The sequence below is a fragment of the Mustela lutreola genome, chromosome 8 (genome assembly GCF_030435805.1).
Source record: "Mustela lutreola isolate mMusLut2 chromosome 8, mMusLut2.pri, whole genome shotgun sequence".
In the NCBI taxonomy this organism is placed as follows: Eukaryota; Metazoa; Chordata; class Mammalia; order Carnivora; family Mustelidae; genus Mustela; species Mustela lutreola.
This window is the reverse complement of record NC_081297.1, coordinates 24,340,130-24,358,044: the sequence shown is the minus strand read 5'-3', so window position 1 is coordinate 24,358,044 and position 17,915 is coordinate 24,340,130. Positions and strand designations below refer to the sequence as shown.

The 17,915-nt window shown below is 40.4% G+C and overlaps 1 protein-coding gene across 3 annotated transcripts in view; it reads right to left on the bottom strand.

Annotated features, from left to right (window-relative positions):
• Positions 1–16,501: 16,501 nt before the first annotated feature.
• RSU1 (Ras suppressor protein 1) overlaps positions 16,502–17,915 on the bottom strand; it is a 185,258-nt gene continuing 183,844 nt past the window's right edge. For all 3 annotated transcript variants that reach the window (XM_059184042.1, XM_059184041.1, XM_059184040.1), the window contains one exon: positions 16,502–17,115. In XM_059184042.1, the coding sequence (XP_059040025.1) occupies positions 17,030–17,115 (86 nt within the window). In that variant the 3' untranslated portion in view covers positions 16,502–17,029. The remainder of the gene's footprint in view (positions 17,116–17,915) is intronic.

The following is a 17,915-nucleotide window of genomic DNA, read 5'->3' as shown; positions in this document are numbered from 1 at the left end:
TTGTGAACTAGAGCTTTTTAGTTTTGAAAACCAGAGCCACCAGACCCAGAGCTGCTTCCACTAGTGCGTTTTCTGCACCTGCTTGGTGAAATGAAGGGCTGGGCACTTGCCCTCTTATTCAGTCGAAATCGGCTGGCTCATTGCAATGACTCATGGAGGCCTCACTCACACTTACATAGGTCCGATTTTTAAATTTCAAACTCAGCTTGCTTCTGAAAACCAAATTAAATACTTTTTCTTTCTTTTTTAATGCTTACCATTAATATTTTGTAAGGAGAAATGAAAAAAAAAAAAGTTTTAGCATCTCCAACAGTGTGTTCCATGAGTTTCCTGGTGGGAGGTGATAAAGGCATTTTTTTTAACTGACTAAAAATGGTTAGCCACAGCACCATGAAAATATCTCAGAATGTTTTAAAATGAAAAAAAAAAAAATCCTGTGACATGGAAATAGCAATTTAGAGGGGGTCCAGGGTGCGCTGGCAGCTTTGAATGGCTGATTTTAGTCTTCCCCAGACCTCCCTCATGATTTCCACACCAATTTCCATCTACATCAAAAAAAAAAAAAAAAAAAAACCACCAAAAAACAAGCCTCCTAAGGTACAGAGGGTAGAAAGTATGGGACCATTTGTTATTTTGGACACAGATGATTCCAACTGAGGGAGGACATTAAAATGTTTCAAGAAACACAGTCTTTGAAATACAGCAATAGATTCACATCTATAACAGACTCTTCCGTAATATGACCCCCTCAATGGAGTGCAGATCCCTTTTGTGACTCTCTCTCATGCTTCAGATCTCAGCCCGTAGGCACCTTTTTAAGTCCTGGAATTTAGCTATAGCCTTTACTGATGCTTAACAACCACTCGCGCCACACACAGATTGAGGCATAAAATTATGGTAGACAACATCATTCTAAAAACTTCTGCCATTTTCAACTTTCTGGAAATCCACTGCTTTGCTATATATTCCCGGAGGAGGATGGACGCCGCACTTGTAAAGTGCTTTGCATCCCTTACCAGGAGGATGGCGGGTGATGTGGCTGGAAACCAAAAATAATTTAACCTAATTTGCATGTCCAGAGAGGAGGTGTGATGAGGGAGACTTAATTATTATTTACTGTTACTTCAAATAATACTCAATGAAAATGTGTCTCCCAGGATGCCAGGTGGTAATTACCCGCATTATTTTGTTAATATGCAGATTCTCCAGGACCATCTCTCTGCCACACTTGTCTCTCTCTCAGGGTTATTCTAGTAGTGCTAGGCTTCTCATGCCCACAGACCAGCCTACTCAACAGGTTCCACTCGAACATCTTTCTGGATGCTTATTCATTCTGGTCGCTCCTTATTTTTCATTTACTCAGGCTCCCCCTTACTTAGGAAGAGCTGCTCAGGGCTGGTAACCTTCTCTTGGAGGGGGGTGAGGGTGCCAAGGGCTGGAAGAGAGCTCAGGGGAGGCAGAGCTAGAATAAGATGTATTTCAGCTAGGTCTAATGTTGAGGCCATCCTGCAACAAAGAGAAAAGGGTGCTGAGCTGAGATAGGCAAACCTATCAATCTCTGAGCACTACCATATTACGCTGGGACTACGTAGATTTAGGCGAAACAACACATAAGCATCCAGGCACTATTGGGCACCTGGTGAAATGAGAAACAGTCCCCTGTGTCTTCCAAGTCTTTAGTTGCTTTGGGAAGGAAATCTTGTCTCAACATCAACAGGTTGGCCTAGAGAGGTCTACTGACAGTATGCACCTCTGTGAAGTTGGGTTAGATCAATTTTCACTCCAATACAGTTCTCTGCTTTAGGCAGTCTTCAAAATGTGTACAAAACCACCACTTCCATTTCTACAGTGCTTGACTGTGCTTGATCTTTCTCTATGTTCTTCCAACCAACTATGCTCATTTTTGAAACAGACTGGCTCATTTTCTCAGATCACCAAAGAAGGGGGATTTTCTTTTGCTTTGGGGGGTTATTCCCCCCCCCCCCAGATTCCCCCAACAAATCTCTGGGATTTTCCAAATAAATAGTGTTATATCATAATCCAGATTTGGGGGCTTTTGCCACGTGGCCTTTGAGCCAGCTGTGACTTGACCTGGGGAGTTTACATCCGGATGCAGTGACGGCACTAGGTTTTGCTGTATGACAGAGCTAACTGCTATATCATGTTCTTAGGCTACTGACGATCTGCCTTTGGTAACTCTTAAGCACTGCCCACACATTAGAGTCCCAAGTCACACCATCATTCTCACGCTTTGGAAGAGGGCAGTGAGGGGCACTTATGTGTGGCGATTATGCAATTTTTGTGGACAGAGCACATTAGCTTATCTTCTGTCAGTTTGTATCTAGTCTTCTCTTTTCGTATTTTATTTCGTGATCCCTGGATTAAGGCTGACGTCCAGATTCTTGTCCTGATTTGGCAGCTATTTTGCTGCAAGACTTGAATTTCTGGGGTCAATTGACTTCTCTGGGTTTCACTTTTCTCAGCTGCCAGAAACAGGGTTTGGACAAGACGGTCTCCAAAATCCTTGCCTGATTGAGTCCTCTAAGGTTCTCTGACATCCTGTTTTCATGTTACGATTTTTTTTTTTTTTAAGAGGAGGGGGCATGCAGATAGGATGGTGATATTTTATTTCTCAAAAGCTTTGATCAAACCAAGTCGGCTGAGTGGGGAGCTGGTATCTCTCCACTTTCGTCTCCATATAAAATGGCTTAAGTTGCTAACTATATGCAAGGAAGCATTTCTTGAGAAAATGTGAAAAATGTAAATGTGGTTAGAACTCTTTTACGATGCATAGATATGATCTCTACTTTATAATGCTGGTGATCTCTGTTCTCTTGCAGCCAGAAATCATCAAGGGAAAAAAAAAATCAATGAGCAGCTAGAAGGGCTGTGGTGGTGCTCTTTGAAGAGTACAATGGCAAAAAGTTACAACAGAAATATCATTCATTGATGGAGGGTGATGATTTGGTGCCTAGTCTTGTTCTGGTGTCATTATACAGCCCTGAATTTATGACAATTTGCCAAATGATGGTGCAATGGGAAACCTAATTTGTGCTAATTGCTCTTCGTGGTGAAATCAAGTTTAAGTTATTTAAAAGCTACTAGTCAAAACAATCAGGTTCAATACCACATTCTCAACTTTTGGTTTCCTATTAAAGACTTTTTCAGAAGGCACATACCACTACCACGGACTAGAGTGGCCGCCATTTTGTGAAGGTTGGCAAAATACTGATATTGTTAAGCTTTGGCATCCACACAGCCAAGTGGCTTGACAAAGCTCATCGCCCAGGTACTACTGCTGTGCCAAGCAAGTCTGATACACCAATTTTCCACTCTTCCAAAGCGTTCTTCTACACATCTACATCAAATCATATGAATTCTCAACTTCAAATCCTTCTATGGATTCTCTTTGGGTTCATAATGAAATGCATACTCCATAAGACAGCTGAAAATCCCCTGTGTGTATTTACTGCTGTGTTTCCAGTGCTGGGACAGCACAAGGCTTATGATATACATCTGATGAATATTTGCTGAATTAATGAAAATCCTGCGTGATCTGGTCTCTGTTCATCTCTCCTACCTCTTTGTTCATCTCCAGCCAGTGTGGCCTTCTTACAGTTTGAGAAATGTACCAACTTCCTGTTCTGCAAAAGGCTTCACCTTGAGCACTCTTTCCTTTGGTCAAATTCTACCTTCTTCCAGATAAACCATCATTCTTTCAGGTTTTGGGTAATCTTATTGGCTCCTGGTATTATTTTTTCTTATAGCACCAAATTCTTCAATTTCAGAGGATTATCAAGTTTCTAATTATATAGTTATTTGTGTGACTACTAATTTCTAATTTCTCCCATTAGACAAGATGATTAGTTTCCAGGGATTGTGTCTGCATTGACACTGTATATTTTATAACCAATACTGCCCATACAGGATGCTTCCTCAATCAACCCTTATTTTAAAAATTATTTTAGAGTAACCACTGACATGTTAAAATTAAATTTGTATTTATTTATTCTACATATTTAATACATGTAGGCAGTTTTTTAAAAAGGGGAGACAGTGAAAAGGAAGTCCCCTGTTTCTGTCCCCGGAAGCAACCTCTGCTGTGTTTTATATCTATCTCCGGCCAGAGATCATCTGTGAGGACGAGCACATATCCCACATAGAGCCAATAAATGCTCCTTGAGGAATGAATTAATGAATCAATTCTATTATCACAAACTCATAGTGAAAGTTTTTAAGGGGGCAACTGGATGAGAGCTTTTCATTTTGTGCATAAAACTATATAAGATAAGCCTCACCTAGACAACAAAGAAAAAAAAACAATATAGCAAGCTCAGAAAAAAAACCTTTTCATATTCTTTTTGTCTTTGTTTATAGCTCTGGATTAGAAAATAAGCATGAATACAGAATGTCACCCAGCACTTGTAAAGAATGAGATTTCTTTAATGAGGTAACTAAAAAAGTTTCCCTTTCCTCAAAAGAGATAATGATATTTTTATCCTTTTTTGTAGCAGGAGAAGCTACCTGATGAAAAAGGAATCGTTCAGGTTCTTCACGGGGGAACTGGGTGCACAGTCAGGGCTGAGGTAAGGCATCTCCCTAAAGCACTCCCGGGACTCATAGCCCAGGGTGATACCAAGACCCTAGGATGTGGCCACACCCCGTTCTGGGTCAGCCAACAATGAAATGAAAACCACACACAGCCCTGGTCTTGCTCTGGTTTTTCCACTCTCCTCAGCGCAGCAGTCACTGCTGGCCTCGCTCCTGCCGTAAAAGCCACCAACTACGTGGCTTAAACCAATAGGAATTCACTCTCCCACCGTTCTGGAGGCAAGAAGTTCAAAATCAAGGTGTCGGCAGGGCCACACGCCATCTGAAGGCTCTAGGGAACGTTCCTTCCTCGTCGTTTCCAGTTCTTGATGCCAGGCAGGGCACGCCGGCCTTCCTCGGCATCCTCCACCTGCAGCTCTGTTGCTCCAATCTCCGCCTCCACGGTCACATGGCTTTTGCCCATGGATGTCCCCTGCAGTGTCATGACATGGATTTTTCCTAGGCACACGATTGGATTGAGGGCACACCTTCCTCCTCCAGTAGGACTTTGTTTTAACTTAATTACATCAGCAAAGGCTGTAGTTCCAAATACTGTCCCATTGTAAAGGTTCCAGGTAGACACAGATCTTTATGGGAGACACTCTCCAGTCCAGCTTAGTACCCAAAGCAGATGACCTGTGACCAAGGGAAACCGAAACCAGGGCCCAAAGCATGACCATGGTGACTCCCTCTGACCGCAGCTTCTTCCCAGCCCACGGAAACTGAGCTGCTTTGTGAGTGTCCCCCAAGCACCTACAATTGAAATCACCACGTTTTCACATCACTTATTTTTAGATCAAGTGCGTTTTTTATTGCCTTTCACCCAAATCTTTTCCATTGCTGATCCTTACAAAACGGCACAGCGAAGCTCCATCCTACACTGGAGTTTGAAATGATTGGACAATCTTGCAGCTAAGACCTCATCTTCAGGCAGGGCCTCCCCTGATGGAAACATTGGTCTCGCGCTGCATTGTGATTTAAGACGTGGCTCTTTGTTAAAATCCTGGTTGCACAAGTGACAAATACACCAGCCCACACAAGCAGCGAGACTGCCCGCCTGGGATGGCACGGATATTTTGGGCGGTCCTCCGGGGGAGTTATGAATGGATTGGGCTGCTTTCCCTACTTTCGATTGTTAGCCGGTGGAGGCTGCTTTCCTCCTGGGGCAGGAACGAACCGGTTTTGCTGACAACACTCGTACACAGAAAATACCAATTTCAGAGCGCTGGTGGACAGAAGAAGCATCAAGAAGACGGCACCTCCAGAGACTGATAAAATTGGTCCTGTGAATGCGGACACCAGGATGCTTTCTGAGGTGGGAGAGCAGAATCCCTCTCCTCAAGGAGCTATGTGTCCTGTCAGCTGCATAACCAACAGCTTGGTCTTTTTTTTTTTTTTTTAAGATTTTATTTATTTGTCATAGAGAGAGAGACAGCAAAAGAGGGAACACAGCAGGGAGTGGGAGAGGGAGAAGCAATGCGGGGCCCGATCCCAGGACCCTGGGATCATGACCTGAGTTGAAGGCAAATGCTTAACTGACTGAGCCACCCAGGCACCCCTGGTTCTATTCTTATACAAGGAACTGACATAATCTGCAAGTAGGAGGTAAGGAGCAATTTCCCTAAGTAGACGCTTTTCCCTGATAACATGACATTCTTACCCAACCCTATTTCCTTCATTCACCCCTGGTTCCTGGCCCTGCAAACTTATGAGAGGTATTGCCTGGTTCTTAGTCTCTACATATCCCATGATGCGACATGACCTCTCCATTTATAAGATTAGTTTAAAAGCTTATGTAAAACAGGGGCGCCTGGGTGGCTCAGTAGGTTAAGCCTCTGCCTTCAGCTCAGGTCATGATCTCAGGGTCCTGGGATCAAGCCCCGCATCCGGCTTTCTGCTCAGCAGGGAGCCTGCTCCCCCCCCCCTCTCTCTGCCTGCCTCTCTGCCTGCTTGTGATCTCTCCCTGTGTCAAATAAATAAATAAAATCTTAAAAAAAAAAAAAAAAAGCTTATGTAAAACAGCCACAGAATGTTTGAATTACCCCATGGAAACAACTTTCATCTGTCCTACAATATCCGAATGCCCCATAGGCTCTAGGTCCTCTGTTAGGTAGGAGGGCAGTTGGGTGAAGGGCGGGGTGGGGGGGTGTCTTTCCTTGGTCTCTGAGCTGCTACAAAGTCACAGGTGGTCTGATCACGTCAGGCTAAAACTGACTGAAAATGAAACCCAAGAAACTTGCCACCTATTTCAGAAGGAAATGCTCCTCGGATGGGTCATGGGAGAGAATCCCCTTTGGAGAAAAATAGTTGCTCATGGAACAATATGTGAAGTGCAGCTTTTCTGGAAGAGAAAAGAAAAAGCCAGAGCTGTTTGCAGGTGCGGTGGCGGCGGTGGGGGGAAGTCGGGTCACCTCTTTTGGTCCACATCTCTCTTGGCCATCAGACAGATGCTGTCACTTACTAAGCATGAGAACAGAGAGAGTGGAAACCAAAAGTCAGCACTTAGAGAAGTGGTGATGTTTCACCAACCCTGCTGCCATCGCGCACTCACTGTGTTAATAAAACGGACATTTCAAGAAACCAAAAGCAGACATTCCTGTTTGAGGGATGATGTGAAGGGAATCTTGCTTGACAGCAGAGTGGTAATGTCTGACGGAGAAAAGGGCGCTGCTCTAGGAACCGAGAGAATCTTGTCCTACATCCTGGCTCCGCCACTCCCTAGTTTGGGGCCTTTAAGAAAGCCTTCTCGTTTCCCTGAGGTAACATTTCCTAGAGGACGACGATAACCAGAACGAAAAACACGCAATGTCCGAGACATGAAGTCCCTCAGGAAATAAATGCTAAGAGTCCTATAAACTGAATTCAGGAGGAAACCAGGCAATGGCAACTTACCACATTCTATTATGTCGGAAATGAGTAGGAGATAAGAGGCAAAACCACACAGTGATTATGTGCAGTACTCATACAAATCTCACACTTCTGAAGACCACGGAGGTCTCCTGTTATATTGATGGAACAATGAACAACACACATCCACCTGTAGACATTATATGTATGTGTGTGTGTACATATATATATATAATCTTATGATATTAAGGATGAAGAAATACACACATGAATAATTAATGCCTAATTTGAGGTCACAAAGTATCAAGGATAAAACAGAGACCAGTGGTATTTTGGCTGCTGGTTCCGCTGTCTTTAAACATCCCTTCCCGGAGAAGTGTGCTTGGATGAACACCCACAGGTTCTTTGGATTGACTCACATTGACCAGAGCTCTTGGATTTTGTTCTGGGGCCTTTCCTCTAGATGTCTTAACAGACAAATTAAATATAAAGTCGTAACGGGGGTACAATGCCCTTCTGGTTCAAGAGGCTACAGAAGAAATCAATGGTTATTGAAAGAAGGTTGTAAATAATCGGGTATGCAACAGTTGGGTCCTCACAAGAAAAACCAAAAAATCAGGTAAAAATTTGCTTTAACTTCTGCAGTGCTGAATAAAGTCTCACTACAGTATTCAGGGATTATTTTTCCTTTATGCAAATTTGAGAAAAATAAATAAAATGGACTCAAAGCACGGGATAGAAAACTACAGAAACATCTAAGATTATCCCTTCCTTCTTCCTTAGTGTTCACTTTATATTATCCAAATGACAATAGTATTGAACTCAATTAAACAAATATTTACAGAGCTCCTAATGTATACCAGGCATCAGGCTGAGTGCTGCGGATGTAACAGTTAATGGAATAATCAGGGGACACTTTGGGTGAAGGGCTACATAGTAGATCTATTTGGTTTTTGGGTCATACAAGCTGTCACGACCAGCGAGCTCTGCTGGAGCAGCACAAAAGCAGCCTCACGGCGACTATGCTGTAGAGATGACAGAACCTACAATCTGGGGGTTGAAGACAGGTAAAAAATTAAACTGCGATTTTTAAAAAAGATTTTATTTACTTGAGAGAGAGCACAAGAGAAAGAGCACGAGCAGGGGAGAAGGAAGGGGAAGGAGAGACATGAGCCAACTCTCTGCTGAGCAGGGAGCCTGCCCTGGGGATCATGACCTGAGCAGAGGGCAGACGCTTAATCGACTGAGCCACCCACATGTCCCCAGATAAACTGCAATTTAAAACAGGGTGATCAAGGCAGGATTAAGAAAGTGACTCTGAGGGGCGCCTGGGTGGCTCAGTGGGTTAAAGCCTCTGCCTTCGGCTCAGGTCATGATCTCAGGGTCCTGGGATCAAGCCCCGCATCGGCCTCTGCCTGCCTTTCCGTCTACTTGTGATTTCTGTCTGTCAAATAAATAAATAAAATCTTAAAAAAAAAAAAAAAAAAAGAAAGAAAAAGAAAAAGAAAGTGACTCTGAAACAAAGATTTGAAGTTGGTAGAAGCATTATATTTGGGAGAACACTGTAGGAAAAGGACAGAAGGCAAAAAAGCCCTAATGTGAGAAGAACCTGGGAGCCAGTAAGGCTGAGATAAAGCAAGTGGGACAAGTCGAGGAGGAAAGGCAGATCACAGATGGTCTTGCAGACCACGGTTCCTGGGAGACACCAGTGGGAGATTCTGTACAGAACCGTGTTCTGGTTTCTGTGTCAGAAGGATCACTGCTGAACAGAGCTTATAAGGGAGCAAGAATAAAAGCAGGGGAGCCCAACTGGAGGATATTGTAAAAATCCAAGTGAGAAGTCAGAGAACCTGGACCGGTGTGGAGGAAGACAGGACAAAGCCCGCAGCTCTGGAGACTTCTGAAGCCCAGAAGAATTTCTGAAATGTGCACATGGGATATTTTGATTATAAAGTTTTGTTGGAAGCTTCACTGTTAGAAACTTAACTTGCAATTCAATACAACCAACAAGTTATTTCATACATAAACATGAGCCTAAGTAAAAACAAAGAAAGGGTCAGCTTCTGCTCTGTATTTCCAGAAATTAATATTGACATGATGACTAAGAAAACCCAATTCCTTCTAGAGTCAGATACTTTTCATTCTACATCTATTCCAAATTCACATAGTGAGGATTCACCTATGTTAAGTGGTTTCTAAGTAGTTTCTATTCGAGTAAATGTGATGTGACTCTAGACCTGTTGCTTGATCCTAGAGAATATATCCCAACATGAGTCCTACCAATTATAGGTGTGGTGCCATGCATAATGAAAAAGCAGTTCTGGGTCAGATGCCCCTGCATACCTTAGTTCCTTCTCAGAGATTCAAAATGGACAGGAAGATGGTCAGTCTCTGCAAACCTGCAGGGGAAAAAAAACAAAAACAAAAAACAAAACTTCTTTAACCAGGATTCTCTCTTCAACACTAACCTTTTCTGCCTGCTTTCACCTTTTCTACTTGCTTTTCTCTTAACCAGAAAGAAAAAATTCATTGGACTCATGATAAACAGAACATTTAACTGATAGCCAAGAAAGAGAAATACTTCTCTTGTAGATCTAAGATTCATTATACGACTTATTCCTAAACACTCCTGTCCTGCTTATCTCACAAAGTTGCTGCAAGGACCAAATGCAGTTATATAGCAGAACTCTTTCGCACGCTCTCCAAGGCATCCAGCCCATGGGCAAGGCCAGTCAGTGTCTTACATAAAGAGTTGAAGGAAGAATGCTTCCAACAAAGAATGAAAAACGTATCCATAGGTTCCCATACAGGCTTTAAAGCACTAGAGTAGAGGCGAGCTTGAGAGACTGCACGGCATTTCCCAGTAACAATGATCTCATCATTGCTCTAAAAAGGTCAGGTTATTTTTTGTTAAAAAGCTACCTTTTGGAGAGACTGACATCACCAAGATGGCAACATAGATTGTTCCTGACATTGCTCCCTTCCCAACAACAACTGTTCCTGTACAAGACACCAGAGAAAAAACCCAAGAGGAGACAAAATTGACTTAAAACTAAAAATGGTAAAAAGAGGAAAAAAAAAAGTCCACTATAAAATTATAAAGGGACCAATCTATCCCAAAGATTTAACAAATGCAAACATCTTTTACGCACCCTACAACAGAAGACCTAAACATCTAGAGCAAAAACTGACAGAGCTGAAAGGGAAAGGAAAGAGCAATACAGTAATATTTGGGGATTTTAATACTGCACTCAACAATGGATAGATCCTTCAGACAGAATCAATAAGGTTAACAGCAGGCTTGAACAATATTATAAACCAAATGAACCTAACAAACATATACAGAACATTTTATCAGTCAATAGCAGAGTACACATTCTTCCTAAGTGCACAGGGAACATTTTCAGGCTACACCATGTGTTAGGCAACCAAAAAACCTCAAGTTTTTGGTTAAAGAAGATTAAAATCATACCAATTATCTTCTCTGACCATAAGGGTAAAACTAGAAATGGTAAAACATAAACTAGAAATAACAGAAGAAATACTGGGAAACTCATATATAAATGGAAATTAAACAACACCCTCCTAAACAATTGATGGGTCAAAGGGGAAATAAAGTATTTTGAGACAAATGAAAATGGAAACATCACATACCAACATTTATGAAATGCAGCAAAATCAGTTATAAGAGGGAAGTACATTGAGAAAGAACTCAAAAAAAGCACCTAACTCAATACCTCAAAGAACGAGAAAAGCAAGAATTACCCCAAAGTTAGCAGAAGAAAGGAAATAATAAAGATCAGAGCAGAAATACATGAAATACAGAAGAGAGCAATAGAAAAAATAAACTTACAGTTTAAAAACCAAACCAAAACAACAACAACAACCTAGAGTTGGTTCTTTGAAAAGATACATTTGACAAACCTGTAGCTAGATAACCAGGAAAAACCAAAGAACCCAAATCAGCAAAACTGTAAATGAAAGAGACATTACAACCAAAACCACAGGAATATAAAAGATCATAAGGAGCTACTACGAACTATATGCCAACAAATTAGACAACGTAGAAGAAATGAGAAAATTCTCAGAAAAATGCAATGTACCAAGAATGGATCAGGAAGAAATAGAAAACCTAAAGAGAACAATTACTAGCTAGATCGAACAGTAATCAAAAATCTCACAAAAGTCCAAGACCTGATGGCTTCACTGGTAAATTTTACCAAACAAAGAATTAACATCAATCCTTCTCAAACTCTTTAAAAAAAATTGTAGAGGAGGCAGCACTCCCAAACTCATTTTATTAGGCCAGCAACACCCTGTTAACAAAGCCAAAAAGGACACTAGAAGAAAACGTATCTCTGGCTGAATATGGATGAAAAAATTCTCAATAAAATACTAGCAAATACTAAATTCAGCAGCACATTAAAAGGATCATTCACTGTGATCAAGTGGCCTTTATTGCTGGGATGCAAGGATGTTCAACATACACAAACCCATAAATATATATTATTAAAATGAAAGAAAAAACATAATCATCTCAATAGACATAGAAAGTATTTGACAAGACTCAACATGCAATCATGATAAAAACTCAACTAGGCATAGAAAGAACATACTTATTAATAAAGGTCATATATGAAAAGACTACAGCTAACATCATACTCAGTGGTAGAGGGTTAAAAACTTTTTCTCTAAGGTTAAGAACAAGTCAGGTGTACTCACTCTTACCATTCATATTCAACACAGTACTGAAAGTCCTAGCCAGAGCAATCAAGCAAAAGAAAGAAAAGGCATCAATACTGAGAAGGAAGAAGTAAAACTGGCTCTTTTCATAGATGACATGGATTTCTATATAGAAAACCTTAAAAGCTCATCCGAAATACTGTTAGTTCTAATCAATGAATTCAGTAAAGTTGCAGGATATAAAACCAACATGCAAAATCAGTCGTGTTTCCATACTCTAACAAACTTTCTGAGAAAAAAAAGATATTGATCCATTTACAATAACATCAAAAGCAATACCAAGGAATACATTTAACTAAGGGTATGAACATTTCAACTATGAAAACTATAAAACATTGAAGAAAAAAATCTAAGAAGACAGAGATAAACATAAAGGTATCTATCTCATGTTCACAGACTGAAAGAATTTTCATTGTTGAAACATCCATACTACCAAAAGCCATCCACAGAGTCAATGCAATCCCTATCAGGATTCCAATCACAGTTTTTACACACGCAGTAAAAAAAAATCCCAAAACATGTATGGAACCACAAAAGACCCCAATAGCTAAAGCAATCCTAAGAACAAAAAAGTGGGAGATAACATATATCCTGACTTCAAATGTATTATAAAGCTATAGTAATCAAAACAGTATGGTGCTAACATAAAAACAGACACACAGACCAAGAGAACATAATCAAGAGCCCAGAAATGAACCTACGCATATACGTCAACTGATATTTGACAAGAAAGCCAAGCACATCCAGTAGGGAAGAGATGTTCTCTTCAGTAAATGGAGATTCACATGTGAGAGAATAAACTAGACCCCTATCTTACACTACTCAAAAAGAACTAAGGACTTAAATGTAAGGCAAGAAACCTTGAAACTCCTAGAAGAAAATACAGGAAAAAAGCTTCCTGACTTGGGCTTTGGCGATGATTTTTTGGATAGGACACCTAAAGCACAAGCCACAAAATTAAAAATACGTAAAAGGAATTACATCCAACAAAACACTTCTGCACAGCATAGGAGATGATCAACAAAATTAAAAGACAACCTACAGAGTAGAAAAACATATTTTCAAATTCTGTATCTGTTAAAATCCAAAATATACAAATAGTCCATACAACCCAAGAGGAAAAAAAAATACAATTACAAAATGGGCAAAGAACCCGAATAGGCATTTTTCTGAAGAAGTTACACAAATGGCCAACAAATGAAAAATGCTCAACATCACTACCCAGTAGAGAAATACAAATCAAAAGCACAATATCATCTCACACCTGGTAGAATAGCTATCCCCCAAAAGGTAAGAGATAACGAACACTGGCAAGGATACAGAGGAAACCATTGTGCACTGCTGGTGGGAATATAAATGGGTGCAGCTACTATGGAAAACAGTACGGAGGTTCCTCAAAAAATTAAAAATAGAACTACCATATATCCATCAATTCTCCTTCCAGGAATATATCCAAAGAAAATGAAAACACTATGTTGAAGAGCTATCTGCATCCCCTTGTTCACAGCGGCATTACTTAGAAGAGCCAAGACGTGAAAGTAACCCAAGTGTCCGCTGATAGATAAATGGAGAGAGAAGACCTGACACACACACATATATATACACACGGCAATACTACTATATTGGAAGTTCTCAGCCATAAAAAAGAACCTTGCCATTTGTGACAACATGGATGGATCTTGAGGTGAAATTATGTTAGGTGAAATTAGAGAAAACAGAAACACTCTATGATCTCATTTACTTGTGAAATCTAAAAAAAAGAACCAAACCAAACTCATAGGAAAGCAGATCAGATCTGAGGTTGCCAGGGGCGGGCATGGGGGTAGGAAATGGATGAGATGGTCAAAAGGTACGAACTTCCAGTGATAAGATCACTAAGTCCTGAGCATGTAAGGTACAACATCATGGCTCTGGTTAACACTGCTCTATGCTATATTTGAAAGTTAAGAGTAAATCCTGAGTTCTCATCACAAAGAGAAAACTTTTTTTTATCAATATGAAATGATGGATGTTGAATTACTGCGGTAATCACTTCACAATATATGAGTCAAATCACGATGCTGTATACTTGAAAATTACACAGTGCTGTATGTCAATTATATCTCAGTAAAACTTGGTAATAATGAACTGTGGATAAAACATTAATCAGGGTACCAAGCAACCAAAAAGTGTATGAGAACACGCAAAAAACCCACTTTAATGACAAAGAAAAAAAATACCCTAAGATTTTATATTATGCTTGAATACAAATATACATTATTTTCTAGATTGCTAACTGTACCCATTTCATTTTGAAAACAAGTATTTAATATTTTTTGATTACAGAAGTACACATAATCACTACAGAAAATTTAGAGAAAAAGTATTTAAAATTAAAAACAATTGGTGAAGGGGATTAAGAGTACACTTATCCAGATGAGCACTAGGTAATGTACAGAATTATTGAATCACTACATCGTTAACACTTTAAACTAATACAACACTCTATGTTAACCACACTGGAATTAAAATTAAAAAATTAATAATTAAAAAATAATAAAAATTAGAAATTTTTTTAAAATTAAAAACAATCTTAACCCAACCATGGAGAGATAATTTATCAGCCAAAAAAATCCTGGTCCATTTAATTTTTCTGCATATACATATTATAAACATCATTTCCTTTTTACACTGCTAGGACCATATAGTTCTTTAAATTTTACTTTCTTACTTGAGGATAGCATTATCTCCCTTTGCCCTTAGATACTGTTCTGTAAGTTTTAACGTCTTCATAAAAGTTTGTCATGGGAACACACTGCTGTTAACCCTTCTTCCATGGGTAGGCATTTACTTTTTCCGTGTTTCCACTGTGTAAAAAGCAGTAAGGTAATTTTCAAATATAGCTCTTTGTGTGCATCTCTGATAATGTCCTCAGGATAAATTCCTAGAAATAAAACTTCTGGGTTGGAGTACACAATTTTAAGGTTTTGCTATGTATGTCAAATTGCTACCACCTTCCTGAAGAGAAATTTATATTCCCAGTAGCAGCATATAAGAACATTTATCTCATGTTCCTCCCCACCAGTAACTACGCCTTTAAAAAAAATATTTGCACATATCTCATTGTTACACGTTATTTATTTTTGGTCTGATTTGTATTTTTTTTGATTACTGGTGAGTTTGGATGTTTTTTTTTTCATGTTCCTTAGAGATATTTCCTCTCTGCAAATTTACGTGTATTGCCCATATTTCTATCGAGAGGTTTCATCTTTTAAAGAAATGATTCCTAGGAGTTATCATGATATTTTTACTAATGCTTTGTTGCTCGCTCAGTTTCCAATCAACAACAGCAGAGGCATTGTTCATCCTCCTGCAATTTTACGAGTTAAAAAAACAACTGAAAAAAATTCAGGCTGAGGGAAAGACTGCCCCTAGAAAACTTAAGTCGACCCTAACTCCAAAGAGGAGATGGTACCGGGGAATTTCTTCGCCCACAGGAATGGTGTACCAAGAAGTTTTCCAGAAACAGTGAGCGTAGATCCTGATCTTGATCAGTGGTCTCTCTGATTCAAATGCAAAGTCCGTCTCCCACATAAATCTGGATTTTTTTTTTTCTGGTTGTGTTTTGATTCTGGTTTTTTCCATGTCCTAGGGGATCCTGGTTCTTGGGGGGTTCCACTGTGAAACGGAAGGGAGGGGAGACGGGGTAGACACGCCACAATCTGAGAGGGTTACGTCTTCACTCTCCTTTTGTTTCGAGGCGCTGGGTGTTGGCAGCCCTCTTAGCGCAAGGATGCTGCTTGGGTTTATTTTCACTCACATCCATATTACTGTTGGTAAGAACAAAGCTGCCTATCACAGATGCTACACAATTGCTTGTTTAATGACTCTGCAGCTGCAGTTTCTTCCCTGGGAGTGGGGCTGGGTGTGCACGTTCACACAACCCCGTTGGCACCACCAGAGTCACGCGGGAGGGTGCTCTGCTCTGAGCAGATCTGCTGCAGTGACAAGAAACATCCCTGAGTTTTTCTCTCTCCGTTTCACAACTTTTGTCTACCAGCCGCTGGCAGAAGTCACCATTTCTTCAGCTAAGAAGTGCTGCTTTCCAAAATCCTTTGGCAGAGTCTCCCAGAGATTTGTTTTTCTGCTCCTTCCTAATTTAGAAACAGTCTTCAAAGGGGGGAAAAAAAATCCAACCTGACAAATCAATGCGAGAAGAAACCAATTCTGATGTAATTTTGCATTTCTTTCCCAGAACGTTCTAGAGTTTACCATCTACAGCCAATATAGTTCGGATGGGATCGTTTAGGGGGGAAGAAAATAAACGAAGATGTGCACACCCTAAGATCAGGCCATTCTTTATTCAAGAGGCGACATGTGATACAAATTTAAGATTTTATTAAAAATTATTTGCTATTTAACATAACATCTCGATGGTTACAGAAAACTTTTAACAGAGCAAAATAATGACTTGTATGAATAAACAGAAGAGTGAATGGTGTTAACTGTGACATTTAAGCGATCACATAGTTTTAATTATTCTTTTAATAATACGCAACTTTGTGAACGTCTATTCAAGGGACTGAACTCTGTGCCTGCTATGGAATTTGCAGTTGAATTAGAGCTTTGTTTCCTGCCTGTGGTATTTTTAAGCAAACAAATGGAAATGGTTTTAAGAATTTATAAAAAATCTACCACCTACCAAAAGCATTTTAAAAGGTAAAGTGATAAGTGCTAGAAAGAGGGAAAAATAACAACAACACATACACACGGTATTTATTTGTGGAATACAGTAACAGAGAATAGAAGTCATAATGAGAGAAGCAACCAGAAGTTCAGCCCATGCCAACCCTTTATTTGTTCTTGGCTGTCAGGGGTTTCCGGCTGATCTTTTTCGATTTGTCATTATTTTTCTTCGGCGGTTCTGGGTTTGCTTGCATGTGTCTGCCGTAGAGGCTGAAAAGAGAGAGGGAGAAACGGTGAGATCCACCTTGCTAACACAGGACCAGCTTTTATTGGGAGGGCTTTAGAGAACAGACTAATCTCCAGGAATGTTCAGGAAGACAAAGAAAACTAAAAGATCACTTCTGCTTGGTTCAGGTCATTTTATTTCAGAATGTACAATTCTCTCACGCACACGCGCGCGCGCGCACAGAGAACACTATGAGGTAGGTCGGTTCTGGACAAGTATCCTGCAATTTCACACTCAATGGGCTGAGGGTGGAAACACCAAAGGAATAGGGACCTGGGGCTGTGAGAACCAGTGCTGCCGAGCCCAGCTGCTCTGGACTGAAGCTCGAACGGCTGTGAGTGGTGAAGTCGACAATGACAAAAAGTGGGTCGCACTGAAGAGACAGTGTCCATTTAGTGAAAAGTGAACGTCGTGCCTGGCCGGCAGAGCCCTGGGGCTGGATAATGTGACAGAGAGCAATGGTGTCCGAGCCTGCTTTGGCTGCTCACTCGTGATTGATAGCGCTGGGACGGCGGCCACACATCAATGCCACGTTAATAAGGACCGTTGATTAAATGTTGACAAAGTACCCTACAATTACAGTGGATGGCATTCGTCGCAGAGCGTCGCTCATTTGTGGCGGAGAGGATTGAGATCAACAGCAGATAGTAATTAATTGATAATTTATGAGTAATTCTGATTAAAGAAAATTAAAAGCCACCCTCAAATAAATACAGTTCAACCTTAACTCCCCTTACGGATGGAAGTGTGTCCCAGAGAGAGCCCGGGGCGTGCCTCCGCTCCT